We start from the raw sequence: 27,628 nt of genomic DNA, 5'->3' as shown, positions 1-27,628 counted from the left end.
GCTCGGATCAACCTACTTTAATCATGGAAATAAATGTCTGGAGCAGGAGCATCGTTCCCATGTAGTGGATCTCGCAACAATGATGATTCCATAAAAGTGACCGTTAGCTAGCAATACATGCCTGTTCCTAGATGATCTATAAAGTAATTATACATTGACCCTTTCATTCATGCAAACGTAGCTATGTTACACAACACGACCCTCTGCATCTTTTGCTCTGTCAGGGTCTAGCTACTTTACATTAAACAAAGACCACTTCTCATATAGCATCACGCTTACAAACATAAAGACGCCTGTATCTCTAAACTTTACAATCAAACGTGGGGTTTTTATTAGAGCAATGGGCTCGGCTTGGCCAACAGCACCTTGTGTGAAAGTTTCAGGTTCAATGTCGCAAACAGCCCAAAAAATATTTTTTGATCGTCGTCGAAAGAGGTTGAGCCCCGGATCCAGTTTGGCTGGTAGCGACATTGCGAAATCTGGGATTGGCCACGATGAACTTCATACTTTGACACAAGATTCCTTTGACCCCGACGAGCACGTTGATCTATTAAAGAGCCCACGTTTGATTGTAAAGTTTGGAGATACAGGCACTTTTATGTTTTACATATGCTGTAAGCGTGATGTCCTATGAAAAGAGGTCGTTGTTCATTGTCAAGTAGGTTGTCCCTGGCAGAGCCAATTATGCAGAGGATCGTGTTTGTGTAACTCAGCTTGTTGGGTAGAAGGAAGGGTCAATGCATGTTGCTTGTACATGGCTCACAATTTGCCAGGTAATAGCCACTTCCTCCCATTCACCTTTGTTGCCTCATCCACTGCATACGAACGATTCTCCTACTCCAACCCATCATTCCCATCTTTCAAGTTTCTCGATCCCGGGGGATTTGACTGAGCTACGGTCAAGCACAGAAGTATCATCCAATATGAGAAAGATCAAATTGATTAGTTATTTGTAAACTGCTGGTTGATAGCCCATTCCTCCCATTCACTTTTGTTGCCCATTCCAATGCATACGAACGATTATCTTGCTCCAGCCCAGCATGCCCATCATTTAACTTTCTTGATCCAAGAGGATTTGACTGAATAACGCTCAAACAAAGAAGTATCATCCAATATGAGAAAGATCAAATTGCTTAGTTATTTGTAAACTGCTGGTTGATAGCCCATTCCTTCCATTCACCTTTGTTGACCAATCCAATGCATGTGAACGATTCTCCTGCTCCAGCCCATCATTCCCATCATTCAACTTTCTTGATCGGAGTTCTTTTGAATGAACAACCCTCAAACAAAGAAACGTCGTCCAAGCATCAGCAAAATCAATTTAATTTCCGAATCTCCCACTCTCAGCTTATTTACCTCTTCCTCCCATTCTCATCTGTTGCCCCATTCAAGTACAATTACCACCTGCGAACGATTGTCCTGCTTCAACCCATCAATATCAAGCCTCCAGGTGTTGATCCGAGCGTCTTTGACTGAATGGCAAATCCATGGCGCGTGCACCCACTACAACACCCACGTCTCTTGACACTTCACCATCTCTTGTACAATCCTCGACCACAATCAAACGTTACAACGTTCATTGCAGCAGTTGCGATATACTCCATTGTCTCAAACAGCATTCACATCCTTGTCACTCTGCTACAACATTATCCTATTATGCCTCGACCTAGAAGAACCCACGCAAATCCACAACCACAAGGTAAATAGCTCTTTAGATGTTTCTACGTCTGTTAACAATATTCTATAGACGTCGCTGATGATGATAACCCTTCGATGACTATGACTCTGGTAATGCGGTTTATCCTGTCAACCATCAACCTGTCTCTGCCCAAGGAGCTCCATCGCGACAAACACAAGGCACAAAGTGCAACAAGTGATGGGACGAGGTTCTCGATATGCTGAAAGATGCGTATATCTCTTCCCACAACGTGAGCAAGGAAAACCTTTGGTGGACACGGGATCAAGTTGCTTCATTGTACGAGAATGGACCCGATGAATCTACAGGTGCAATCGTTGTACGGGCTCACACAAGAAGACCATCACTTGCATTTCGTTGTTTGGGTAGGTTCTTTCATTTTCTTTGGATGTCAGCACCTCATAACTTGTGATAGGAATCGAGCAGCGAGAACTCAACTTCTGCTCGTGCAAGACGGCCCCTGAATCCCTTATCATGCAGCATTACTTCCCCTCCGCTCCCATAAAGCCAGCCGTTGCTTTCCATTTCGGGCTTCTTGATTTCTACAGCATTTTACGAGGTGAAGGCCATCTTTCTTGTAATGCTATTGCCAACTCACTTGCAATGGCCCATAACTATCAAGTAAGATCAAGGTCAAAACAACATAGAAAGCATCGTTCACTGACGTGTTATCAACGATTAGAACCCGGATGGTCTTAGACGTTGGCTTGCAGCTTTATTTACGTGTAGCAACTTGCTTCAATACAAACGACTTTTTTATGAATATGGATTTGGATCTGGATATTGGTTTGGTGCATGGGATGAAAAGAATTGGGTATATACAACGTGTGGAAAGAGAGCCTTTGCTCTTCCGTGTCCATTGTCAACTTGACCTTGATTCTATCATCGTGAACGATTGATGCCCCTGATTATTGTGTTTTACACCTGTTCCACAGCAGCTACTATCATCATCCTTTGTGCAACCTGTCAACCATGTGCAGCCATCATCACCATCCAACCCCATGTTTTGATACGCCGTGCATGAAACTCGCCAACACGCATCAAGGTCCACCTCACATCCATCAATTCATCTTTACAAATTGCACGCCCAAAGGATCAATGTATTTTCCCCCATTGGATCAATTCCGTTGTACCTCGTTGTGTGAGAGTGTTAGATGCATTGTATTATAAAAGGACGTATGGTATGGTGATTTTAGGATTGTACAATTGTATCCACTTGTGAATGCTGTGATAAAGGAAAAGGTCTTATTGATCCATTGTGTCTTGAACAAATGCTGTATTCGATGGAGTAACTTGCCTCCCTTTTTTGTGATTGAGTCTTGTCAATAAAGTAGTGGAACATGATCCTCTTTTGTGATTTGGATATCATAAGACTGCTGTTTGCTAGTAGATGGTGGGAGATATAGAGAAACGGATCGCCCTTGCAAGATCACTAGAGCTACAGTTACATGGTTACTGTAGCCATTGCCCCAATGTCGCTTTTATCCAAATCAAGGATCAGGATTTATCAACTAGCCCTTTCACATCAATTATGTTGCTATGCAGCATCCAGAGTTGTCATTGGAATCACCTACTGAACTTCGTTTGCGTTACTAGTAGTACCAACAGAAGTGCCTAGCAATAAGCTTGTAGTATATCAACGTGTGTATGTAACTCCAAAGTGTGATGCTCATACTACTACAAAATGCCTTGTATAGTCTCACGAACCTGTCATCTCCTTGGAAACTAGCAGTTGTTATCCTAAACGCGTGATCAGAATGAATGACCTGGTGACTATTTATTATTATGCAAAAACAGTAATCGTGCTGGATCCTACTAAATAGTTGATGATGGGTATCATAGAAGCATTGTATATGTATATAAAAGCATTGGAAACAGCAATTCAAGATGGGACACGCGTGCACACTTCCACACAAGCAAAAAAAATAAGAGCCCAACTGATTTCGCAGCTGCAAGCCGAAATAAAAAAAAAATATTTGACATCCAAAAGGAAGACAAAAAGATGTCGTCAGCCACAGGGTTCGAACCTGTGCGGGCAGAGCCCACCAGATTTCAAGTCTGGCTCCTTAGACCACTCGGACAGACTGACGCTTGCTTGTCTTGTTTCATTTGAGAACTTACTTGTATGATAAAATTTCCATAAGAAGCGAGCAAAAAGGTCGTCGTATCGAGATGTGAGAAGTTGTATAATGTAGCGGAGGAGTCATGGTCAACGATGCGAAGATGGGAAAAATTTTCGGGAAGGTCAATGTGTGGCAATTTTAATTGAAAGCTATTGACCTGTTGGCGGAGCTGTGGTGGTAAAAAAGGTACACAGCAAGGACAAGGGCATATGCATTAGATCGTGCCTATATGGTATTCATAAAGAAGATAGGGGTGAAAAGGCATTTTATATATTAATACTTGGGCTTGGTTATAATACAACACTATGCTGTATGCATATGGCTGGGGGAAAACATGGTGGTGGGAATGATTTGTAAAGCTAAAAGCAAGGCGCCCTTTCTTTTGGTTGCTTTTGACACGGCATTCCACACAATCGGTCGTCTACACTTTCACAACGATTGTATACGACATCACGCGTCAATGGACAAGGCATCGGTTATACTGGCCCGAGTTGGACAATGTACTCTTGCCAACAGCTCATTTGGTCAATGGCAACGCCGTTCTTTCTTCTTGTCGAATGCACCATGACGGCCGATGCTGCAAGACTTGGTACAGGCACATCGAGTCTACTTGAAGGAGGATGATGGATTCAGCTATCCTTGGATACAGGGGTCGTCCTGGCAACTGGATACGGCAGCATGTAGTGGATTACAGCAAGCAAGCACCACCAATCTTGTTGTAACGGATATGCGTATCAAGAGTACTTTCCGGGATATGGTAAGATGAAGTCGATACAAGGATGCGATATCGCTCAAGTCAGGTGCCTTGCTCTCAAGTCGATGCTTTTCTTACAAGTCCATGGTCGACACGAGTATACGCAGTACAAGCACGCCTTTTTCACATACGATGCTATTTTAGTATATCGGCGGGCATTGGATCCAAGAAATGATAGTGGTCTTTCATGTATGTATGTATGTATGTATCGTGGATCAATAAAATCGAAGGAAGGATTGCTATGATACGCGAACCCTGGTGTTGCCAGGTTACTGCTCTCCATCGTGTGATACCGATTCTTATCCTAGTACGGTAGCAACCTGTTGTATATCTTTGTATCTTGAATAAAGAGCCCCAGGGGCTGAAATGATTCATGAAGATGAAATCCAAGGCATAGCTTACAGATTTATTATACAAAGTACAAAGGCTAATGATGAAGATATGGATACACTAGTGCAAGATGCACCTATAATATAAATCGAAAATCAGGATGTCTGTCATCACCAGTTTCATGCAAGTCGTGTTTTTCAATGATGCGTTGTTTCTCTTCTGGGGACATGTTATCACGTTTTTTGTTTACACGCCACAAAAGAAACCGCATTAGCGCTAGAGCGATGATCTTGCTTATGACCAAGCAAACAGCAATTGTATAACCATGCAGGTATCGAGGACCATCATAATAGAATTGTGGGCCTATGACGCCGCCAAGATGGCCAACGGTTCCTGCCACGGCCAATGCCACTGCACGACGTGTAAACGTGCCACTATAATAATGCAAAGTCAAATGCGGATCCAAACTCATGATGTACATGTTAATCACTTACAAGCTGCTCGGTGTCCAACTCATCGATACTGCAGCAGCTGCATTCTATTTCATAAGAGAGGTGAGCAATGGTTACCATTTTTTGAACAACCTCACGGGTTATTACTAACCGATGTAGATGATGTGAAGCATACAGCAAAGTAACGGGCTCCAAGTTGGTCCTCAGGAAGAAACATGAGCAAGAAAAGACCAACCACTGAGAGTGAAGAAAACGTAATGGCATGGATACTTCGGTCAAGGAAACGATCTATGATACCAACAACATGAACACCCACCCACATGATTTCCATTCCAAATTCCCAGCTTTGGCTTACCCGAGCTATACCCAGCCGCCACAGTGAGAATACACGCACACACATTGGGAGGAACAGTCAATGCTTGAGATACGGCAGGGCTCCAATTTCCCATGCCATGGACAATGGAAGGCAACGTTAAGTTGAAGCCAACACCAGTTGCAATGCCGATAATCACAATGTACGAATAGAGATAGGGTTTCCAATCCTTGAGCAGCTCCTTGGCATCTTTCCATGTATACTTTTTTTGGAAGTTAGTCGTCCCTTGATCTACATGGTAACCATTTTCAGCTCCCTGTTATTTGTTATCGAAGAAAAGTAAAGCAAACCTTTTGTAAAACGCTCGACTTGCAGCTTTTTCTCATCATCGGTCAGAAATTTAGCATCTGCAGGTTTCATAGGAAGACACCATAAGGCCATAACACCGAGCAATATAGAAGGAATGCCTTCAAGGATGAATAGCCTATGTAGAATAGTTTAGCTACCAAGCTAGGGACCTAATACAATACATACCATTGCCATGTATTCAGCTTTTCGGATGGGATCTCAGAGATTCCAAACGCAAGGAGACCACCCACCGCATATGAGAAAGGGTTTGACGCCCAAAAGATACTTATTCTTCGTCCATATTCTCGACGAAGGTACCATGTAGCTAATACATACCTAATTTATCATCGTATGTGGAAAAGGGTCAAAAACCAAGATGAGGTGGATGAGCAATGAAAGTGGAACTCACTCTGCTGCAGGAAAGTATCCTGTTTTCGTTGATGTAGAATGAGACGAATGAGACGGGTCATGTCGTCAAACAAACAAACACAAACACAGACTTGTTTACCTGATTCAAAGATTCCCATCAACAAACGGCATACAATGAGACCAGCAAAGTTGGTGGTTGCCGCCATGCACATTGTAATTCCTCCCCACGCACTTCGAAAGCAAAAGGGCGTCATGTGAATTGCTTATCGTGGTGTTGTGATCTACCTCTCAATGACTTACATGGCCATCATACCAATCCAAAGATTGGCTTTCCATCGTCTTAGGACAATGATGGATGGTATTTCAAAAAGGATCATGCCGACATACACAATAGAAAGACACCAGCGATATTGCACAGGAGTTAACCCAAGGTCTTGTTCAAGGCCACCCAATTTGGCATTGGAGATATTAGATCTAGTAGTAATCGTAGCCCAGCACGTTCGTAAATGGAATGCAATTGATAGCCCATGAATAAAAACTTACTTGTCTATGCTACTAAACAAGTACAGCAAGAACAACACAGGGAGAACGTGTAGGTCGAGTTTCCTAAATCCATGCATAAGAAAGTAGATCAACTTGCACGGCACCTTTTTACCTCGTAATGCTGCGTTCGTGGATGCGTGTCTTGGCCGATTCTTCATCGTCACCAATATCCATGGCGTGCTTTTTCTCTGCATAGTCAATAGAAGACATAGTTATGTATGAAGAAAAGAGAAAGAGTGATGCTACTTGAAGGCATCCAGTTTATTGTTTACCACCTTCGATCAAAACGCCAACATGATGTATCCAGGGTAACGTCGCACATGAAACATCCAGGTACATGGAATTTCTTGCAAATGCATGTGCGTTTCATGTAATAACAAAAGGGCGTGCGCCATCACTGATAGTCATTCTGGTATCCAAGAAACCATCACAAAAAAGTTGTTACGTAGTAGGAGGTGAGTTGTTGCCATGACGATAGTAACTATGCCGTATGCAATGTTCCTTTTTCATGCTGATTGTCTCTTTTCAAGTACGATAATGCAATCTTGCACGTGGGTCATTGATTCTATTGGCGCCTACAACAAGCTGGTTTTATTTCCTGAAACTACGTTATACCGCTCACTATGGAGTAGTCTACACTACCAAACCAAGGAATTAATTGCTCGATCACCCAACCTTGATTACGACCAATAGGACGTTCAGCTACCTGTTTACTGCCAATTTGAGCTATCCAGGGAACAAAGAGTCATCCCATGTGGTAAGACGTCGTTTTCTCAAGCCATCAACAAATACTCTGGATATGACATAGAGTCGTCAGCAATACGGTTCAATCCATTTACGATGGTACTCTCACCTTATACCACCTTTTGTTTAACACAATGGTGTTTCGAATCGATCCTCATTGATCGCACACTTGATGCACACTTTCTGCCCACTTTTCATCCACCTCGCCTATGGCACACTTTTGGCACGCTTTCTACCCACTTTTTATCCACCTTGCCTATCGCTCACTTTATGCACACTTTCTACCCACTTTTCATCCACCTCACAAATAGCACACTTTTGGCACACTCTCTGCCCATTTTTCATCCACCTCGCTAACCAGACACGTTGTGTACACCAACCACCCCCTATCATCTCCATCAATACAATCCTTTTTATGACACCCAGCTATTGTGATTGTGACATTGTTGATGCAGATGAGAGGAAAAAAAGTTGGCCAATACATGTCCGATCTAACCCATAGCAGCTTGTAACAATCAGTGGCTCATAGAACAATGTATGAAACTGTTAAAAGAGCAAGGAGGAAAGCTGACAATCACTGCGCACGTTGAATTGTGCTTTTGTGTGGAGGTCATCTGAGGATGAACAAAGTTGACGTGGCACAAAAAATCATGCAGCAAACAACGTCTCTCTCTCTCTCTCTCTCGCAATTACTTTTTTCCCCATTGGGCGTACATAGCAGCTGTCAATCTTTATAAAGACGTTTGTAGCACCTATCAAACATCGATTGCAACCACTACAAACCGATTGATAAGCGGTGGATAAAATCATCCTACTACTAATAGACGTATGCAATGCACAGCTACTATCATGTATGCGATGAACAAGATGCATTAGTAGCAAGCTGGTTTGGTGGTGATACAAGATTTGGGCACATTGTTTATCATCTGGTCGCGTGATGATGTATAAAGATGTCGTTAAACAGAGTCGTGCTCATGCATTAGCTTGCAGAATGATCTTCCACCATCATCATCAATGACGTGCCCATATGACAAGTTACGCTCACATCCGGGATCTCAAAGGATGTAATATTTTACCGCCGTGTCACATGGTGTGTGTGTATGTGTTCGTAGGGGTGGAGAAGAACATGTGTACGATCAAACGGACCACTGTGAGAGGAGAAAAGTGTTGGGGTGTACAAAAGAGAGGTTCTTTTGTTGGCCATGCATGAATACGGCATTGATGTGTTGTAAACATCGTGTGACCATATGACACACACACGAAAGGATCTTCTGATCTTTTTACTTTTCGTCATCCTTCCTTGCCCTTATGCATGGTAAAAGACATTGAAAGCTATTCTTTTTTTTTAAATCATAGTGTTGTTATCATTAGCTGGAGGAGTACGAGTACTCGATGTGTGATCATTCGAGTGACGGTAGTAGCAGTAATGGCAAGGGCCATTGCGGCACGTCAAGGTGCCAAAACAATCCTCCGCAGCATACATAAACATCGTGTGTGTTGTGCCTATCATGACATTTTTTCATTTCAGCGATTCGATAGTGATACAATACTACCAGGATCACCCGAGTCAATACGAGAGAAACGTCAACCGATTGTGGCACAATGGGTAATAGTAACCGATTTCGGCCCGTATCCATCCGGACAAACAACCAACACTCATCATCATCACAACGAGGACACGGTATTTTCTCTTTAAAGAGCAAGAAGGACAAAGAGGCCAATAGCAGGTGGATGGTCATCATCATGCGTTGCATTTTACGGCAGCTGTGAGAAATAGGAATAGGCAATCGGCAATGACCCATTCTATGGTTCTCGAACATGGCTTTTTCCAAACAAGTTAAAGTGTGAGTTATCGAATAGGATAGAGACGTATCACAAAGAGGGACATAGAGAGAGGGCGTAATGGCTCTCTCATTCTTTGTAACGGAAGAACAAAGAAAAAAAATGCAATCCGATTCCTTTAGTGACATATGACACTCCCATCTCGTCCCATCTCGTGTGCTGCTCGTTATTTTGATTACGCTCTTATCATTGCATTACGATACAAAGAGACATTGAAAGGGACAATGAGCCATGTAGCCGCTGGGGGGAAGAGCCATCGTTACTTGAGTAAGGAAATGTTGATGCTTGTTTGTGATTTCCAAAACGGAATTGAATTGCATAAAGACGTCGTGAGTCAGTTGGTCCCCAAACAAGTGGGTGAGAGAATTAGTACCCTTGGATGAGGCATCAACAACAGCACGAGACAACCGCGCGCTCCTCTCTCCAGCAACGACAGCTATATAAACACCCCCATCCATTACACCTTGAAAAAGTACTTTATCTTTTTCTTTACCCAATTATTATTCTACATCATGGACGTTAATGCTTTTGTGTCTGATCATAATGTGCGCTTGACATGGATTGCCTTCTTTACCCAATGGGTGCTCTGGGGTCTCGTATACTTTGTTCGACATGTCTTTGGTCATGACAGCGAGGGTCCTGCACCTGCTGCCGATCCTGAACAAGAAGGCAAAAAGAAATGGCAGCCTGACGGTGCAATGGGAGTAATTAAAGAAAAGCCTTATTGCATGGATGACATTTTCCATTGACAATGATGTATACGTAGTCGCGTCTTTCCCATGCTCATCGTGTGTTGATGGAAAACACGCTTTTGCTCTTGAGCGTCCTCATCCTTAATACATTTGGTGGTGGATCGACTCGTGCCGTCATGATTTTGACTTGGATGTAAGTGGCTCTTGTTATTATCCCTATCAAAAGCTGATCCCTTTTATAAAGTTATTTTGCATTGACTGTGGTGGTCTCTTTGTCTGAGGTGGGCTATGGTCATCGCTTCGTCCGATTTGTGTACAGCGCCGCCTTCTATGGAATCACCCTTGCTATCGGTGGATTGGCTTTTGCACAAGGATGGCGTTAATGGGGCCTTTGTATATCTATATACACATTACTCTTGTACTTTTTTTTGAACCCTATTACCCTTTTTGCCTTTAGTTTCTATAGTGTCGTACTTTATAATAACAATCCCATGAAAACTGATGAATGAAAAAGAGGTTTTTTTTTAATGAATGTTGAAAGAGGGATGAGAGGGGAATGATGCTGTAATCTCTTCTCTTTCTACATGTACACAAAACGTTGCATTTTTTATATCTGTCCAGCATTGTAGTATTGTTGATAATATTGTTGTTGTTGTTGTTGAGTCCAACCAGGTGGTGGTGGTGCTCCTGTTGCTGCTGCCGGTGGTGCACTTACAGGCATTCCTCCTCCTACAGCTGCTGCTACTGCTGCCGCATCCATACCAGCATTAGGAGCAGCTCGTGCATCATAAGGTGGCATCCAGTTGGCTGTTGCAGGTGCTGCATAGGCAGCGTAATTGTAAGGTGAATAAGGATCATAGGCTGCTGCTGTAGGTGGTGGTGGTGCTCCTCCTGCTGCCGGTACTGCTGTGGGTGGTTGTGGTTGTGGTGGTCCTGTGGTGTTATTATTATTTGCGTTGTTGCCTCCTCCTCCACCAGCACCAGCACCAGTGCGATCTTTGCCCCAAGAAAGTTTAGCAGGTCGACCATGAATAGCAATTCCTTGAAGTGAGAAAATAGCATTTGCTGCATTGCCATGTGTGTCCATCCTAGCATTGTCGTACAAGATTAATCAACCCAGCCGAGTGGATAATGAAATTCCATTGCCATACTTTATAAAAGCAAAACCGCGTTCTGATTGTAGACGAATATCGGATACAAAGCCATAGGATTGGAAGAAAGGTGCTAAGTCTTGTTCTAAAAGAGCGCGAATGGATTCGTTAGGATAGATCCGATCCCCTCCCATTGCCATGTATATGCCTTGCTCCTACTTACGTGTGACACTGTGGGGTAGATTACCAATATATACGGTCGTATGATACGGTGGGGTCTGTGCGTAGACTTGTTCGTATGATAGATTGGCTGGTATTGCTTTAAAGAAAATAAGTCATCCATCCACTGATATATGAATCCACCTATACCCATACTTACAATACTGAGTAGTAGACGTATTGCCGGTCGTTTTTTGGTTTGCCCAATTACAACGGATAGCACGGGAACCAAGCCATTCACCATTCATGGTAGCGATAGCCTGCTCAGCATCTTGTCGTTCACGGAAAGCCACAAAACCGAATCCTCGACTCTTGCCAGTTGTTTGATCCCACATGACACGTGCTTCGCTATAGATAGAGAGGAACGTCAATATTACATCATCCTCGTTATAGATAAAAGATACTTACGACATGGATCGAAAAGGTGTGAAAGCTGTTGCCAATACTTCATCCGTCACTTCAGGGCTTAGATCACCAACGAATATGTGAAAATGATTGCTTGTATCTTCTTTTTGAGCTGATCCTTGTGCTGCCCAATTGACACGGATTTCCTAGATACGTTCATATAAGGATAACGACGCCATAAAGCACATTCAAAAGAAAGCCAACTTACATGATCAAAAACGTATCGTCCTGACATGGCTTGCATTGCTTGTTCAGCTGCTGCATGGTCTCCAAACTCGACAAAGCCGTAATTGAATCCACCGTGAGAGTACTATAATGCATTGTTTAATTACCATGACCACCATCTCCATAGTCACCATCCTCCTCCTCCTCCTTCCCAGTCCCTCCACGCGTGATAAGCCAGATATAGATGAAAAAGAAAAAGCAATAGAGAGTGGCTCCACCTTCCCATATCCTGGATTGAACGAATGCATCATGATTGGCTTGATATATCAACAACAAAAAAGATGTAGCTGTATATGGGCTGATGTGTTCGACGAGTCGTAAACGTGGTGTTGTATACGGTCGTGGACCTCTCTGCTTTTCTCGGCATAGGCGTGTGTGCGTGTGTGTGTGTGCGTGTGTGTGTATGTTTTCCTCCCAACTCCCCACTCTTTTTTGCCTCTACTCCATGGCTTCACGAGCACGAAACGGAGGCCAATGGATAGCTTGACATGCCACCTTACTTACATTGCGATCACGTATGATTTTGACATTGCCAACAGGGGCGATGACTGAGAAAATCTGTGTCAACATGTCTTCAGTGACTCGAGGATCGAGGTTGCCAACGTAGAGTGCCTTGCATCCGTCATTAGTGGGTTGTGACATGATAAGAAAGGATAATAAAGAGAGTAAAAGACAAAAAGGGACAAGAAAAGAAAAAGAAAGAGAAGAAGAGGGGAGTGGGGGGCTAATTCAACCAAGCAGCAGAAGCAGCAGCACCTGCAAGCATTGATTTAACTCAGTGCATTCACTCACATCGACTCATTCACTCACTCACTCTCGCTCACTGACTCAGTGTGTGCCCTTGTTCCAGTCACGTTTTTATCACCCATCCCCTCATCCGACGGCGGGATCTTTTTGATACCGTTTCCCTCCCCTTGTCAACTAACCACTATGCTTGCCTCGGCACGTCGTGTTCTTGTCAAGTCGCAAGCCTTGGTAACCAGCACTCGTTTACGTTCAACCCCTTCTACTACTACTTGGACACGTACAACAGCTCACTTTACAACAACAACAACAACAACAACGACTCATCGAGCTTCTGTTACTGGCAACAAGTCCATTCAATTCAGTGAGCACATTCGACAATTGGATCATTCAACACCACCAAGTCGCGAACAAGTCTTGAAGCTTTTGAGTCAAGCACGAGCAGCTCCAGAAAGGGATATCAACAATGTTATCACTTTGACCAAGTGGTTCTATCAGCCACACAAGGGCAACTTATCCGATGACATTCTCAATGATATCAACATGTGGAAGGAGGCAATCAAGATCGGCTATAGTCTTACTAGCAAGGGACATCCCAATGTATTATCAATGTTGGTCAGCGCTTTCAACAAACGATTCCCTACCGATCAAATCAAGGATAATCAGGCACTGGAACTCTTAATCAGAGTAAGTTGTGTTGTTTATTATCATTGCAGCAGCATTGGGGGGAGACTGATGGATCAATCACATGATAGGCTTATGGTATCTTGGAGCGACCCAAGGCTGTAAGAGCCCTTCTTGTAAAGCATCCTCATCAAGAAGAATTGCATGCTGCTTCATTGGTCGCCTATGCCGATAGTGGTGCCTATCACCAATTTGATGCTCTATTGAAGGAAACAGAACACGAATTGTTACCAGAGCTTTACAAAAAGTTAGCATGGCAGTTTGCACGTCGTGGTCAAGTGGGTCGAACGAGCGCCATGTTGGAAAAGTCGAACTTATCCGAAGAGGACCAAGGTCTCATCCTATTGTCAGCACACCGATCAGCAGCCCATAGCATTGTACAACACCAAATTTCATCCCATGGTATCTATGGTCAAGCCTTGAACCGCATGGACAAGTCAAAGTTGGATGTTGCATCATGGGAAAAGTTGGCACTTGGAGAGGAGAATACTACAACGACAATGGATGTGGAAAAGAGTTGCTTGATTTTGGATTACTTGTGTACCGCCAACTTGATCGATAGCACTCGATTTCCAATGCAACGAGCTGAAGACTTTTTGAAGCGTCAAATCGATTCCAGGAGTCCAAAAGAAATGGCACACATGTATGGCATCTTGTTGAATGGATACAGCCGAACACAAGAATATGCGGATCAGAGGAACAGCAATACACGATTGGATAAGGCATTGGCACTCTTTGAAGACATGAAAGGAATCAAGCTCGAGTATCGACGTACATTCCATGCTCTGTTACGTGCATGTATCCCGCATCAAGATGAAAAATATCCCTTTGATTACGTACGATTGACATCCGCCATGGAGCATACGCCACCAGCAATGCGATTGGATCCACGCTTTTTCAAGATTGAACGTATCATGTTGGATTCTCAAGTGCGTTATGACAAGCGATCCATCCTCACTGCAATGACATGTCTTGGTGCAGCCCGCCATTATCCTGCCATGTGGCGTCGTTTCCATATGCTAAAGTTATCGGGTGTGCGTCGTAGCCAGTCCGCTTTCCGAGTCGCATTTGCAATGGCATCTATGGACCGTGATGCATCACAATATGCCTTATCAGTGATCAAGGAGGAACTTGTACGTGAAATGCCTGACAAGGTACTCAATTTGGATTTGTACCAGGCCATGTTGGATTGCTGTGTTACGGCCAAGGATTCACGAGCCGCCAAGCAGATCGTTGGTACCATGGCACAACAATATCCAAAGAACATCAACAACGCTGTGTCGCCATATGCACAAAGTGTGCTTCGTGCTGCCACGCTCTTGGATGGATTGGAAAATGAAGGTGGTCAAGCATTACAATTACTTGCCAATACACCCCCACCACATAATAATCGTGCATGGTTTTGGGCACTCGCATTCAAGGCAACGCATGGTGGTCAAGATGCTGCTTCCCGGATACAAGAAATGCAACATACCTTTACTCAATACACCATGCAACGTTTCGAATCCATTGGCAAGATCCCCATTCCTGTGCGTGAATCATCTCCCGTTGTTCCTTTCCCCTCTGGTCCTTACAGCTACCTCGACATCCGTATGATCAACATGTACGTGCACTCCTTGGTGGATTCTCAAGATGCCTCCCTCCTTGTCGATGTCCTCAACACCTTCAAGTCTCAAAAGGATGATCGTCAACATCTCAATTCACACGCACAAAATGCAGTTAGAGACCTGCTGGAGAAGGAACAAAATGATAATATCGATGCTATCCTCAAAGACTTGTAGAATGTAATTCTTTTTATTTCTCTCTCGCTCTCTATCGCATACACATTGAATAAAAAAAGTACAAGGGGTTGTTTTATAGAGCATATCAATAGTTGTCGTCTTTGCCATAAAGCAGCAACAATCAATGTTGTCGATAGTACTTTCTTATCACAAGATGACCACAACAAATCCATTGATCTATACGTCTATGCACATTTTGTTTATTGTCTGCTAGTGTTTATAATAAAATGGGGTTGTTGGCTATATACATGAGTGATGGGATGCGTCGTATGCATGTGATCAAGTGATTCCGACAACAATGAATCTATCGGTATAAAATTGACAGTATGATCAAGCCCTGTACGCTACTTACTCTTTTCCCGCTTTCTGCTTTCTCTCTCTCTCTCTCTTACCCCAATGTCTATCGTACCTGACATCGCTCCTGAAGTGCCCTACGACGAGGATAGTGAAGAGGAACAAGAAGTCTCGTGGCGTGATCCTACCATTCTTCCTGATCGACATGCATTGCGTTTGGCGCAAGGACGTGAACTGGATCGTATGGATTTTGACGTGCACCATGCCGAAGGACCTGACCAAATGCCCGTTGATTGCTGGATGTTACCTCCCGAGTACACGTTGACTGATGTCCTTGGCGAGAAGCGATTCAAGCTTGACGAGATTCGACGCGACACCAGTGCTTCTTTGAAATACAATGCCAGCAAGCATCAAGTGGATATTTGGGGCGAGAAATCAAGCGTGCAGCGTGCAAAGCAGCATTTGGATCTTATTGTTGCGCGTCTCAACGAGAAGGCTGATGCAAATCGACGACGTACTAAGAAGTGGGGCAAACCTGAACGTGAGCTCACACCACGCGAGAAGCGACGTGTTGACCGCAAGGCTGCACAGCAAGCTGAACAGCGTAGTTACCAAGGCTACCCTGATGCTCCTCAACCTTACAATGCCATCGTGCCTCTCCCAAGTGATGATGTTCCGTTGACAAAGCTGTTGGGTACCCGAGATGCTTTCCTCAATCAGATTCGTGCTAGCTGCAAATGTTGGATGTATGTGGATAAGAACAAGGACAACACCGTACGCATTGCTGGTCAAGAAGAAGATCGTGTTATCATGGCTGCCACTCGTATGCGCAATTGGTATTTGCTCAATGTTCGACAACCCTATCGTGCCGTTCTTCATTTGATGAAACAGCCACGCAACTATATGCTTGTCAAGTACCGAAAGCTGCCTCAAGGATTTGTCACGTATCGATATGCCACTGGAAGCACTCAGCAGATGATGTTATCAGACCACCGACTATTGGAATCCATCAATATTGGTCGCTATGATGAATCACGTATCGACTCCAGCACCAATGAGGATAGCACCAACTTGATCGACTTGGATGATCCCATCACCACCGACACACCATCAGCAACCAAGGAAGAGGACAACAACAGCAGCAACCTTCCCGAAAACCTTCAACACATGGATGAGGACAACGCCAATCGGATACGTCACGCGTTAGAGTATGGTCTTGAGAGTATTCGATTGTTTGATTGGGAGATCCGTATGAAGCTTCGTTTTGGCCAAGTGTGTTTGATCAATTACCGCCGCATTGACGATACCATTCAAGTGGACAAGCTGGCATTGAAGACCTTCAACAACCCCAAATTCCATATGGCATTGGCTCCTTGTGTTGGACGTACGATGGATGATATGCGAGGTCTCTTTGAGTATTTGAATCAGCATGCCACCGAGTTTAATGGATCCCCACAAACCTCATTTGTCATCGAGGCCAAGCAATACCTCACCTTCACAGCCAAGCAAAGTCCACCGAGCCATCGATCACGACGCGAAGTATCAGCACCACCACCAAATGATGACAACATGACACACACAACAACAATTTGCAACTTTACCAATGAGCGACGCGTTGGCTTATGGAACACGTTGACGGATTGCCGTGATCACATCACTGTCAACTGTGCAGATTTGGAGTCGGAGTATTCGTGGGATCTTAAGCTGCAAACAGCACGCCGCCTCATCTCTGACAATATGGATTCACCCCATGGCAAGTTTGTCGATAGCCTTCGCTTGAATGAGACCACTGGCCGCATGAATTTACTTGCCAAATCGCCTGACTATACCCCTATGATTGTGACGCAAAAGACAAAGTGGCTCTATGAGTACGATGAAAAGTGGATTATTGAAATCATTCGTGATGAAATCTGGGACTTGGAATTGATGGACATCCCTGAAAAGCGACAAGAATTCCACATTGATTTGTCTGATCAAGAGCCTCATCGTGTTTTATTCAAGGTTTCCGCTCGTCGAGAAGAATGGACCGATCGTTTCGCTGACAATCTTGGACTTGAAATTGGACAAGCTCCCTACTGGACTCCACGTGACTTTTTATCAACCAACACTGAAAGCGCCCAAAAAATCATGAACATGGCCCAAAAGATCAGCTCCATTCTCTCATCAGAGGTACCCCAATATTGGAACACGCTCATGTAGTCATCCCCCCATCATCATCATCCTCCCACTTCATCATCATTGTGTTAATAAATGTATCAATAACAAACAACGTGCCTAGCCTTGCTATATTGTACATGACTTTGTGGTTGATTGGTATAATAAAGGTGTGCTTGTGGGAAGTAGTCAAACGTTTCAAGGTGCGCTCGCCCCAACTTTGGGATATACTTCACCCCTTTGTTTATTGTTGTTGAGCATTTTCAACATACGTCGTATACACGTGGACCTTACAACAACGGCCTAGTCCGAAAGCTTTCATTGACCTCCCCCCTTTTTCAGGGTGTTTATCCATGACACGTTTGTGAGTGCACGGTCACTAAAGGTGCCACCTCCGTTGTCTGATTTCTTTGGTGATGTTCTGGGTACTATTAGCATCATCATGAGAATTTGCCATACCATATAGGCAAGATCAGCCGGTAACACAAGCGCCCTTCCACCGAGATTCAAACTTGTGTACATGTTGTATCTGTTGTGGAGATTTCGGGAAATCGCGGCAAGGGCGGATCAGATGGAAAAGAGAGAGAGCAAATTAATTGATGCATTAAAAAAGAGAGAGGGAGATTGGTTTGCCGCGGAAGTCAATGGTGGGGATGTTGAGCACATGCATCTATGTTGTGTACATGTGTTGCTGTCAAAAAAGCCGCGGGTGGTCGTTTTTAAAGTTGTGCATTCACACGCCACCCTATACTTTGTTACTACTACACATTCGAATTCGAATGATAGAAAAAGCAGAATAGCAGCTGATAAAGCATTTCCACATTGTTGCATAGGTTGAGTGTTGTGGTGTGTTACTCAAATCAGAGCGTGAGTAGTAGTGAAAGTAGCGTCCCAAAAGATAAGCGCCACCACTCGTATTGATCCCGTTATCGTTTATGCATCGAATGATGTGGGGTCGATTGTGCTGCGTCTCAAAGTGTGTTTCATAACGAAAAAGCTGGCAGGTATTTGTACTTTTTGAACGAGGGTGTATCACATGCACTTGATTATGTAAAAAAAGGTTCCAAAGGTAAAGATGTGGAGAAGTAGAATGCTTAAAGAGGCAATGAGGAATTTTCCTAATCCCCGAACAAATCATGTTTTTTCCCGTTGGCACTTTTTGGGTTTGGAACATGGCGGAATCCCTTTACTTTTTCGACCCAAATCATGGTTACATGATTTAGAGTGATAATCTGTGAACGTGTGTATCTATGGTGTGATGATGGTTAGCGGCTACTACCGGAGAATGATCCTGGGCTTGGACCAACAACTGACTGACAGAATCTATCCTGCGTAATTTACCACCTTCCTCTTTCCTCTTTCTTTCATTGTCCCCCTTGTTGTTCCTTTACGTCCAAAAAATGAATTCTTTACCATCCCCTTCGTCCCTTTCAAGCACATCATCATCCACAGGAACCACCAAAAAACGTACCAGCAAATCACATGTACCAACCGCTTGCGTACGTGTACCTCCTTCACAACCTACATGTCATTTTATTAACACAACAACGTCTATACCAATAGGTCAATTGCAAAAAGGCCCACCTAGCATGCGACTGTAAGGAAGCACTCATAAAAAGACTTTGATGGGAGCTAACTTTTCATTAGTATCACGACCCTGCAAGCGATGTGTCTCTGTAGGAAGAGCCGATACATGTTATGATATACAACATAAAAAGCGAGGTCGACCCAAGCTTAGAGATAAACGTATAACGGCTCCATGGAAAACGAGTAATGCATTAGGTGATAGCAACCACAACAACAGCATCACCACTCAAAGTGTCATGGCAGTAGTGCCCGCACTAGCTCCCGGATTTGCCCATTCACGATTTATCATGACACAGCCCCCATCCTACACCGAGGCCAAAGCTGGCAACACAACAACAACAACAACACAACGCCCACAAATCCTCACTGTGCGTAGTAATTTTTTTGTTGGCGAGCTATATACCATTAACACGAGATGATACATAGATGTTTCTTTCGATCGATTTAGTATGTGCACGTGTTTCAGATGAGTCGCTTGAATTGATTGGTCTTTATCCTCAAGAATTGGCCCATCGTTCATTGTATGAATTCGTTGTGCCTGAAGATACAGAGGCGCTTGCACGCGTGCATCGTTGTTTACTCAGCGCTCGTTTACCAAACACACAATCAATGGTCCATTCTACATCGAGTATCTTTACAAGTTTTCCGCCATCGAACCTTTTAAGCATTGCCAATGGGTCCCAGACCTTTAAAGAAAAACTCAGCATACAACGATCTGAAGGTACCACCACCACTGAACTTTTCGATGCACGCTTTTATTTGGGTGGCGGATTGGGCGCTGACTTGTTTGTCTCGTCGTCTCTAAGTCAACTATACATTGTGTGCTTATTAACGGTAAGCTTTGTCGACCTCTAATGATAAAAAATGAATGCTAATTCAATAATGCATCAAAGCCCGCGGACCGGTCTTCATCACCAAGATCTATCTCACCTAAACAACAGCCCCAATCACAATCACAACAACAACAGCCGTTACCGATATCCACACAACATTCACCACCACGACCACCACCATCAATACCACCACCAGCACTTGATCATCATCAACCCCCTCCACCACCACCTACACCAACATTAAACGATCCAGGTTGGCCTTCCGTACCAACAACTGGTTCGGCATCTCAGGATGATGATTCTTCTTCAATTGACCACCAACCCGTGTGGATGCACCCACATGATTATGTTTATCCCTTGCCTAATACCACCAAAAGCATTGTCACTGCTCCTTCATCTATGAACATCAATGCTTCAACCTCGTCCCGTGCCTTCACATCCACCACCAGCATCTCGTCTCAATAACACACGTTTTCTCAATTGCTTTGTATACAATAATACTACTACTACTCATTATTAATAATATCCTCTATTCAATCTCTCGCTTTCAGCATGATGCAACATGACACAAGACATCTATGTATCTATAGATTCACCGAAGACATTGTGCCGCAAACACTTTATCGTTGCCAAATTGGCATTGATGTATATTGACGAGTTGCTGTGATTGATCTCTTGAAGCTGGAAGTCCTTCTGATCCAACGGTGACAGGTGCTGTGGTTTCAATGATTTCATCAGCGTAAGGTTGACAGGATTGAATCACTCGGGCACCGCCTTCCACCATCACGCGTTCAATGTTGTATTGTTGCCGTAACACTTTGAAAACCTTGCCAAAATCAGGACGACCTTCATCTTCCATTTGGATCACGTGGGCACCGGCCTCTTGAAGAGCTCGCTAACAATCACTTAATCATCATTACCATCATCCTCTTTTCTTTGTCGTTTTGAACTTACTAGCTTTGATGCATCAGCAGCCTTGCTTGTCACCACCCAGGGTTGTTTATTGCTGACACCCGTACGGTAGTTGGTAATGAGTTTGCAGTCCAATGGCATATCAAGACGCGTATCGAGAACAATCGGTTGTGGTTGACCAAAGGTTTCAATATCAGCAGCAGGTGCATGGCGAGCTACATGGACCCATGAGTCGACGTGTCGTACACACACAGGAATTGTTCGTACCATTCAATTGTGGATTGTCAACCAAGACGGTACCAATGCCAACGAGGATCGCATCGTGTAAGAGTCGAAGTCTAGAATGAACAAGTTGAGTTGAATAATAAAGGAGGCAAAGTTGTAATAATAGTACCTATGGGTCATGGCCATACTTTCAGGGCCACTCAAAAGCAATTGTTGACCTTGTTTGGCAATCATCCCATCCAAACTCTGAGCATAAGTGAGCGTGATCCATGGCTTGTCCTTGTGTGGTTGGGGAGGTGATGGATACACTTGATCTAAAAAGTCGCGTGCAGCTTGATATTTGTCATCCATTGTGGCCGCCATCGCAGTAGTAAAATGAAGCAAAAGAGAGAGAGAGAGCGACATCGGAAGCCAACTTTGGGTGGTACTTGTCAACATGCTCTGAAATCAACCCCCGCTCTTGTCATTGCATGAAAGTGGTTGCTGTAATACCGTCGACTTGGTATCCATGACAACCTTACCAGTAAAATCAATCATGTCTCTCTTTGTTTGCATTTAAAAAAGTGAGACTGCCGTTATCATTTGATTAGATACAATATCATCTATGATGAATCGAAACGTAATTAGCATTGATCCTTGGTAGTCACCTTGTAGTTCTTTTTTTGCTTCAAGGAGCTTAAATTTGACATGGGAACTTTTACCACAAGAGCAAGCAAATGGCTATGGGATCATAATCCATAAAGCAAAAGCAAAACCTTCATCGATGTGATCGATTTTCATTCATACTGCATGGTCACGTTTACCGGAACTAGTATCATTGACCCCAACAAGATGGCGCTTTATTCAACTTCAATTCTTGTGTGATGTGCTCATCATCCAGAGACAGTTCCTGCTTGACTGTATGACCATCGCAGTCATCCACAACAGTAGTCTTCCCCTCATCATATGCCATGTCCATACCCTATCTTCTTGTGTCATGAACGTGTCTTTTATTGTATATAGAGGAATGGATTCAATCAATCGAGCATAGACCACATCCTTGATCCAGAGGATACATATCACTCAATGGCATGTCACGTGAGAACGACAAAGCTGTAGCACCGCCTACTGATTTCCGAAAGCAGCCTTCTCCTTCCCACCACTCATTGCGACGATCACCTCCGAATGCCAAAGCTCGACAAGATGAGCCCTGAGGAGCAGGTCTCCATCAGCAAAAAGATGTTTTACGGTGGCCTTGCATTTCTCCCGTTGCTATGGCTAGTCAACTTTGTCTACTTTTTTCGCACCATACGGCAACCATCAGCACCACGCGAGATGAGAAAGTGTATGCATGGACCTTGATCGTCATTTTCCTTTTTCTTTCAAGTGTACTTACCTCTATAGATAGATGTGTATATGTCACTGGGTGGGTGTATCGTATGGTTCATTATCTTGACCACGTGGTATGCACTCTTTGTTGAAAGGCGGACGCAATGGGGTGCTGGAGCCGATCGTATCACCGTCGTTATACCCAAAGGCAGCTAGCTAAAGCGACCCGTCATCGATCGAATAGAATGAATGAATCAATCCAATATACCCTTTATCATCATCATCATTATCAATACTGCATAAACGACGACGACTCCTTAGCAACAGCATCTTATGAAAATGCGATCTTCATCCTTTTTTGGACATTCTATTTCCTGCGACAATGACATCTCATGCAAAAGTTAAATGAAGGATGTGCACGGTCGGGCTGAGCACATCATTACCATCAACAACAGAAAGAAATTGACACAATGACACCATCCGAATATTCATGCATATGAGAGAAAAAGAGAGGGAAAGGAAAAAAAAGTGGGGGGGGGGGAAGAATTACACGTGGCAAAAAGGTTCGGGCAGCACTGCGTTACATTTACATATTGCTGCTGAGCACAGGACATGTGGAAATGCACTTTGGAATGAGGGATGAGGATCAGTAATATCGGTAAAGAAGTATCCAAGTGAAGTGCATTGAAGGATCATTGCGTGTGTGTGGGAGAGGGAAATGAGGATCGTTGCCGATTTTTACCCAAATATGGTTAAGAATCGGTGTGTGTGGATCTTTTTCTCTCCCCCTCAAGCACGGCATTCTCTTTTCTCACCCCCCAAAAGAATGATCGGTAGTAGCAGCAATTGGTCAGTGCAACTCGTGGGTGGAGGTGGAGGAAAGGGTAAAATGGATGTGCACAGACAAAGAGAGTAAGCAATTTAGGGTGCAGCAGGTGGTAAGAGCGCATCATTCATTCTAGCGCTTGCTTTTGACAAAGAAATGACAGTATCAAAAAAGGTAAAAAAACGAAGTTCTGCAGGTCAATTGAAAGCAGACTTGGGGGTTGGTGGTATGGGAGGATGTTCTCAGGCCCCTTAAAGAGTACGGCGATTCGCCTTTTATAGAATAAACTTGGGGATGCTTTGATTTGACAGCTGTTCTTGATTGGCGGGAAGATCCAATGCATATGCATAGGGACTCGTTTAGCTTAACCAACACATCCATGACGCCCTACTTTGTAAACAGCACACTGCACTATGCATACACACCCACACATACGCTTACATGACATGTCTCCCACAATGTCTAATATGCAACCACCCCCCCCCTTGTGTGCTTATTTCACCTGGATACAGAATCTAAATAAAAGGAAGCCATCTGCTGCCCTCGTCGATTTCATCTGTACCTTGATCGAACAATACACAAGCAATTACAATCATGTCAAAGACACCTGTTACAAACACCACCACCACCTCAGCAAAGAACAACAACAACAAGATTCGACGTCCTATGAACTGCTTTCTCGCGTTTCGCCTTGAAAAGCAAAATGAAATTGTCGCCCGTTGCCCTGGTGCCAATCATCGTGATATCTCCAAGGTGATCGCAAAGTGGTGGAAGGAATTGCCTGAAGAGGAAAAGGAGCCTTATCGTGAACGCGCCCGCCTCGCCAAAGTCGAACACGCTAAAATGTAAATAAACTTGCATTCTAAAGTCAATTGTATGCCGTGAGCTAACATGTCATAATCATCATAGGTATCCTGATTACAAGTACAGACCTCAAAAGAGAAAGGATCGAAAGACTCGCAAATACACACGTCGTCCTCAAAACAAGTTCACATCACGCATCGAAAAGAACAACGAGATGATGGAGCTCTTTTACAACAATCCTCGTATGTTGGATACCAAGTCATACAGCGTTGCACTTCAAGAGCATCATCTTCAACAACAACAGCAAATCATGTCTCCCGCATCATCTCCCTTGTATACAAACTCCAACAGCCCCGCCAGCAGCTCTGTTACTCAAGATGATTTGGTGCTTTCTCCAGCATGCTATGATGATCAGCAACCCATGATTGTGGGTTCTTCCTCATTCTTTTATCAACAATCGGTTGCTGCAGCTGCCATGTGCTACGATTGGTCCATGGTGCCCACCAGAGAGTCATGTGCGGATATGGCCACTACGACTACCACCAACACCAACACCACCAACCATTACATCACCATGGACGTTCCCTGCGTTACGCATAACAATGCTGATCCTCAAATGGCTTTGGTCAATGGTTGCATTGATCCAACCCTTCTCACTAATACCAGCAACACACCCACCGTTTTTTCGGATTCCCCTACTCTTTCCTATCCTCCTATTATCACCGTGAATGACACCGATTATTTTGACGGTTGCTACAAGCCATTCCATCAAGCCAATGACAACAACGCCGCTTACATGCCTTCTCCCGGTGATTTTGAACATGGCTACAATATGCAAGCATGATTTACTATACTCTATCCACCCTCTTATAAGCTGTAACACCACCTGCATCTCATTCGTTACGCTCTTTTCCCATTCTATACCACCATCACACATACACATACCCATTCAAGTGCGCGCATACAACACACAACAACAATTCATTCTATGATAGACTTCTTTTCTTTTTGTTTCTTCCTTACAACAACAACAACATCCCTTTTGTAATTGTTTCCTTTTGCTCCCTTTGACCTTCTTTCATTTCAAACTTAATCACTCTCCTACGTCCTTTTGCATATTTCCATCAAGTACACTACCATCCATCGCATCACCCATTTAGACCTTTTGTAATCTATTTAAGCGAGAATAAACCCCCCCATAGATGAGGAGCTTGGCATAAGATAATTTAATGCGCATTTCTTCTTTTGTGGATCAAAGCAATCGCAACATGCATTCAAAAAGATGCTTTTATTCCCATATACAAGGTGGAAAACGCTTTATGTTTGTAATTGTAGTAGAGAGTGGATATGTTGTTGGATACAATAGAGTATCATGAGGATATGTATAAAATGTTCCAATCCAGCCGTTTTCATCAATTGGTCACCATCAACAATGCTTTTTCAAGAATGAATTTCCCTTCCTTGTACTTTTGATCTTCTTCATAAGCCTTGACCTAATAATAGAGAGCACCATGAGCATGTTAGTATCCATCCCTATTCACAATCACTTACGTATTTCCATCCAAGCGTCGTGCTACACCATTCACAATTGATCATTGCAATCGTATGCCGTCCTGTTGTCATTGTCCTGGATATATACCTCCCTCCATTATTAACAATCCCATGACTCAATCCATCCCCAAGTTCTTGCCTGTCTTCGAGCTCATCGTCTGGGAACACATTCACACTATGCAAAGCCATATCAGTTTCAATTCCAAAAGACATCCATAGACCCATGATACTTGCACGTCAGAAAATAAAAAGGCTGGACCCGATTCGCCATGGAAGCTCTAAATGGCCAAAGCACACCAATGAGCACATTCACTCCATTGAGGATGGTGGGGTGGGGAGACATGTATACCCTTGACATTATCTTGCGATCGGTTGATAGGTGGGCTTTACACTTTGCACAGGCGTACACCTTTTTGCCCTCCAAGAACACCCTGTATTTCAATCCCATGTGGTGGTGGTGACAAGGAGAGAGATAGATTTATATAATAAAGCAGTTTTTGTGGATAAAGTACAAGAGAGAGAGAGTGTGTGTGTGTGTGTGTGAAACAATGCGGTTTATAATGCATCCCTTCTAACCAGCCAGCATCCAATCAATCTTCTTGACGTCACTTTATAATACGAGTCATCATGCTATCCAAAGTTGATTCTAGAACCTGCAAATCTTGTGGACGTGAGAGACGATGATCCCCATCTTCTATTACATGTAAGGTTGCTACGGGTGAAAGCGATTGCTGTAATAACAGTGCTTCAGAGAACGGAGCATCGGGATCCTGCCGACCATGTATCAAGTGCACCGGGCATTTAACATGGTCGTCCTTGTACGACCATAGTGCTTTTCTTGACTCAAGTAACATTCGAATGGGTATTTCATAATAGCCTTCCTTTGCATAAAGGGATGGACGTCGCCAAATCTCGTTTTGATTTTGAGTGGAGGGAGCTTCTTTTAGCCATCGCTCGGTATTGTTGACAGCGCCACCCACACCAATGATACCGCGTACTTGATCAGGGCGTGCTTTTGCAAGTAGTAATGCCAACCATGTCCCCATACTCGCTCCTACCAGCACCAACGGTTGATCTTGAGGAAGCATCGCAAGGCTTCGTTCAAACCACGTTTGTACAGAGGCATCCGGTTGATGGTCCCATGCCATATATCCATATCCATGTTGCTTTGCATAATCACGCACACACTGAGCCTTGGCTGATGTCTTGCATGTCGACCGATATCCAGATATGAAACATAGCAACGTAGTCGTCGTTGCCAGGTGACTAGGAATGTGCTTGATCAACCCAGTTGCCATTGCGCACGCGCGCGTGTGAGAGAAAGATGAGCGAGTTTAATACTCCACAACAAACGCATTCCTTTTTCTCGTTTCCAATGGCATCCCCATCCGTCACCACCACCCCATTTCCACCTTCACGCGACGATAATGCTGTAAAGTTACGACGTCAAGAAGCAGCCAATGCGTTACAACGATATCCAGTACTTGCTTTGCACGCTGTTCGAAACGGCGAGGTAACACACTCTCTCTCCCTTGGATATGGTAGTATCATCTTCCATCATGACTCATTTCCTTCTCCCCAACAACAGTCGCCTGCTATGATGCGTCTCAAGTTGATGAGGTAAATTACAAAGCATATTGTGTGTACTGGTTTATTCATGCATCAATGATTTAGCATGATGAGTAATCGACCTTTACAGCCAAGCCATGCCACAGTCAAATACAAAAAGGGTGGCGTTGCAAGGGCGTCATCGTCAAGTGATGCATCTTAGTACTTAGC

General features: G+C 43.9%; 12 protein-coding genes and 1 non-coding gene across 13 annotated transcripts; 7 read left to right on the top strand and 6 right to left on the bottom strand.

Annotated features, from left to right (window-relative positions):
• Window positions 1-3,699: 3,699 nt before the first annotated feature.
• Window positions 3,700-3,785, bottom strand: O0I10_011072. The gene has a single exon. It is a non-coding gene; the product is annotated as a tRNA-Ser (tRNA).
• Window positions 3,786-5,039: 1,254 nt separating this feature from the next.
• Window positions 5,040-7,138, bottom strand: O0I10_011071 (uncharacterized protein; the record flags this gene model as incomplete). The annotated part of the gene is made up of 11 exons (XM_058491043.1): window positions 5,040-5,337; window positions 5,398-5,441; window positions 5,507-5,643; window positions 5,711-5,959; window positions 6,019-6,152; window positions 6,203-6,352; window positions 6,426-6,444; window positions 6,525-6,616; window positions 6,686-6,859; window positions 6,929-6,991; window positions 7,041-7,138. 11 exons carry the CDS (start codon window positions 7,136-7,138, stop codon window positions 5,040-5,042), a joined length of 1,458 nt encoding a protein of 485 aa, XP_058338235.1.
• Window positions 7,139-10,026: 2,888 nt separating this feature from the next.
• O0I10_011070 (uncharacterized protein) lies at window positions 10,027-10,589 on the top strand (the record flags this gene model as incomplete). The annotated part of the gene is made up of 3 exons (XM_058491042.1): window positions 10,027-10,218; window positions 10,281-10,399; window positions 10,451-10,589. 3 exons carry the CDS (start codon window positions 10,027-10,029, stop codon window positions 10,587-10,589), a joined length of 450 nt encoding a protein of 149 aa, XP_058338234.1.
• Window positions 10,590-10,813: 224 nt separating this feature from the next.
• Window positions 10,814-12,788, bottom strand: O0I10_011069 (uncharacterized protein; the record flags this gene model as incomplete). Its single annotated transcript, XM_058491041.1, has 7 exons — window positions 10,814-11,294; window positions 11,358-11,442; window positions 11,521-11,616; window positions 11,677-11,864; window positions 11,925-12,067; window positions 12,130-12,231; window positions 12,651-12,788. The coding sequence occupies 7 exons, from the start codon at window positions 12,786-12,788 to the stop codon at window positions 10,814-10,816; spliced, it is 1,233 nt and encodes a 410-aa protein (XP_058338233.1).
• Window positions 12,789-13,076: 288 nt separating this feature from the next.
• On the top strand, window positions 13,077-15,355 carry O0I10_011068 (uncharacterized protein; the record flags this gene model as incomplete). Its single annotated transcript, XM_058491040.1, has 2 exons — window positions 13,077-13,577; window positions 13,646-15,355. The coding sequence occupies 2 exons, from the start codon at window positions 13,077-13,079 to the stop codon at window positions 15,353-15,355; spliced, it is 2,211 nt and encodes a 736-aa protein (XP_058338232.1).
• Window positions 15,356-15,751: 396 nt separating this feature from the next.
• On the top strand, window positions 15,752-17,848 carry O0I10_011067 (uncharacterized protein; the record flags this gene model as incomplete). Its single annotated transcript, XM_058491039.1, has 1 exon — window positions 15,752-17,848. The coding sequence occupies one exon, from the start codon at window positions 15,752-15,754 to the stop codon at window positions 17,846-17,848; it is 2,097 nt and encodes a 698-aa protein (XP_058338231.1).
• Window positions 17,849-19,203: 1,355 nt separating this feature from the next.
• O0I10_011066 (uncharacterized protein) lies at window positions 19,204-20,688 on the top strand (the record flags this gene model as incomplete). The annotated part of the gene is made up of 5 exons (XM_058491038.1): window positions 19,204-19,302; window positions 19,367-19,400; window positions 19,451-19,758; window positions 19,817-20,224; window positions 20,284-20,688. The coding sequence occupies 5 exons, from the start codon at window positions 19,204-19,206 to the stop codon at window positions 20,686-20,688; spliced, it is 1,254 nt and encodes a 417-aa protein (XP_058338230.1).
• Window positions 20,689-20,815: 127 nt separating this feature from the next.
• On the bottom strand, window positions 20,816-21,711 carry O0I10_011065 (uncharacterized protein; the record flags this gene model as incomplete). The annotated part of the gene is made up of 4 exons (XM_058491037.1): window positions 20,816-21,118; window positions 21,178-21,350; window positions 21,403-21,473; window positions 21,530-21,711. 4 exons carry the CDS (start codon window positions 21,709-21,711, stop codon window positions 20,816-20,818), a joined length of 729 nt encoding a protein of 242 aa, XP_058338229.1.
• An 813-nt stretch (window positions 21,712-22,524) lies between these two features.
• Window positions 22,525-22,884, top strand: O0I10_011064 (uncharacterized protein; the record flags this gene model as incomplete). The annotated part of the gene is made up of 2 exons (XM_058491036.1): window positions 22,525-22,684; window positions 22,748-22,884. 2 exons carry the CDS (start codon window positions 22,525-22,527, stop codon window positions 22,882-22,884), a joined length of 297 nt encoding a protein of 98 aa, XP_058338228.1.
• A 1,204-nt stretch (window positions 22,885-24,088) lies between these two features.
• On the top strand, window positions 24,089-25,142 carry O0I10_011063 (uncharacterized protein; the record flags this gene model as incomplete). The annotated part of the gene is made up of 2 exons (XM_058491035.1): window positions 24,089-24,339; window positions 24,404-25,142. The coding sequence occupies 2 exons, from the start codon at window positions 24,089-24,091 to the stop codon at window positions 25,140-25,142; spliced, it is 990 nt and encodes a 329-aa protein (XP_058338227.1).
• A 568-nt stretch (window positions 25,143-25,710) lies between these two features.
• On the bottom strand, window positions 25,711-26,297 carry O0I10_011062 (uncharacterized protein; the record flags this gene model as incomplete). Its single annotated transcript, XM_058491034.1, has 5 exons — window positions 25,711-25,791; window positions 25,850-25,925; window positions 25,989-26,024; window positions 26,084-26,127; window positions 26,199-26,297. 5 exons carry the CDS (start codon window positions 26,295-26,297, stop codon window positions 25,711-25,713), a joined length of 336 nt encoding a protein of 111 aa, XP_058338226.1.
• Window positions 26,298-26,454: 157 nt separating this feature from the next.
• Window positions 26,455-27,147, bottom strand: O0I10_011061 (uncharacterized protein; the record flags this gene model as incomplete). Its single annotated transcript, XM_058491033.1, has 1 exon — window positions 26,455-27,147. One exon carries the CDS (start codon window positions 27,145-27,147, stop codon window positions 26,455-26,457), a length of 693 nt encoding a protein of 230 aa, XP_058338225.1.
• Window positions 27,148-27,224: 77 nt separating this feature from the next.
• Window positions 27,225-27,620, top strand: O0I10_011060 (uncharacterized protein; the record flags this gene model as incomplete). The annotated part of the gene is made up of 3 exons (XM_058491032.1): window positions 27,225-27,362; window positions 27,438-27,469; window positions 27,524-27,620. The coding sequence occupies 3 exons, from the start codon at window positions 27,225-27,227 to the stop codon at window positions 27,618-27,620; spliced, it is 267 nt and encodes an 88-aa protein (XP_058338224.1).
• Between the last annotated feature and the right edge of the window lie 8 nt (window positions 27,621-27,628).

This window comes from Lichtheimia ornata, assembly GCF_029851405.1.
Source record: "Lichtheimia ornata isolate CBS 291.66 chromosome Unknown scaffold00081, whole genome shotgun sequence".
Lineage (NCBI taxonomy): Eukaryota > Fungi > Mucoromycota > Mucoromycetes > Mucorales > Lichtheimiaceae > Lichtheimia > Lichtheimia ornata.
The sequence above is the reverse complement of the archived record's forward strand: the minus strand, read 5'-3'. Positions and strand labels throughout refer to the sequence as shown.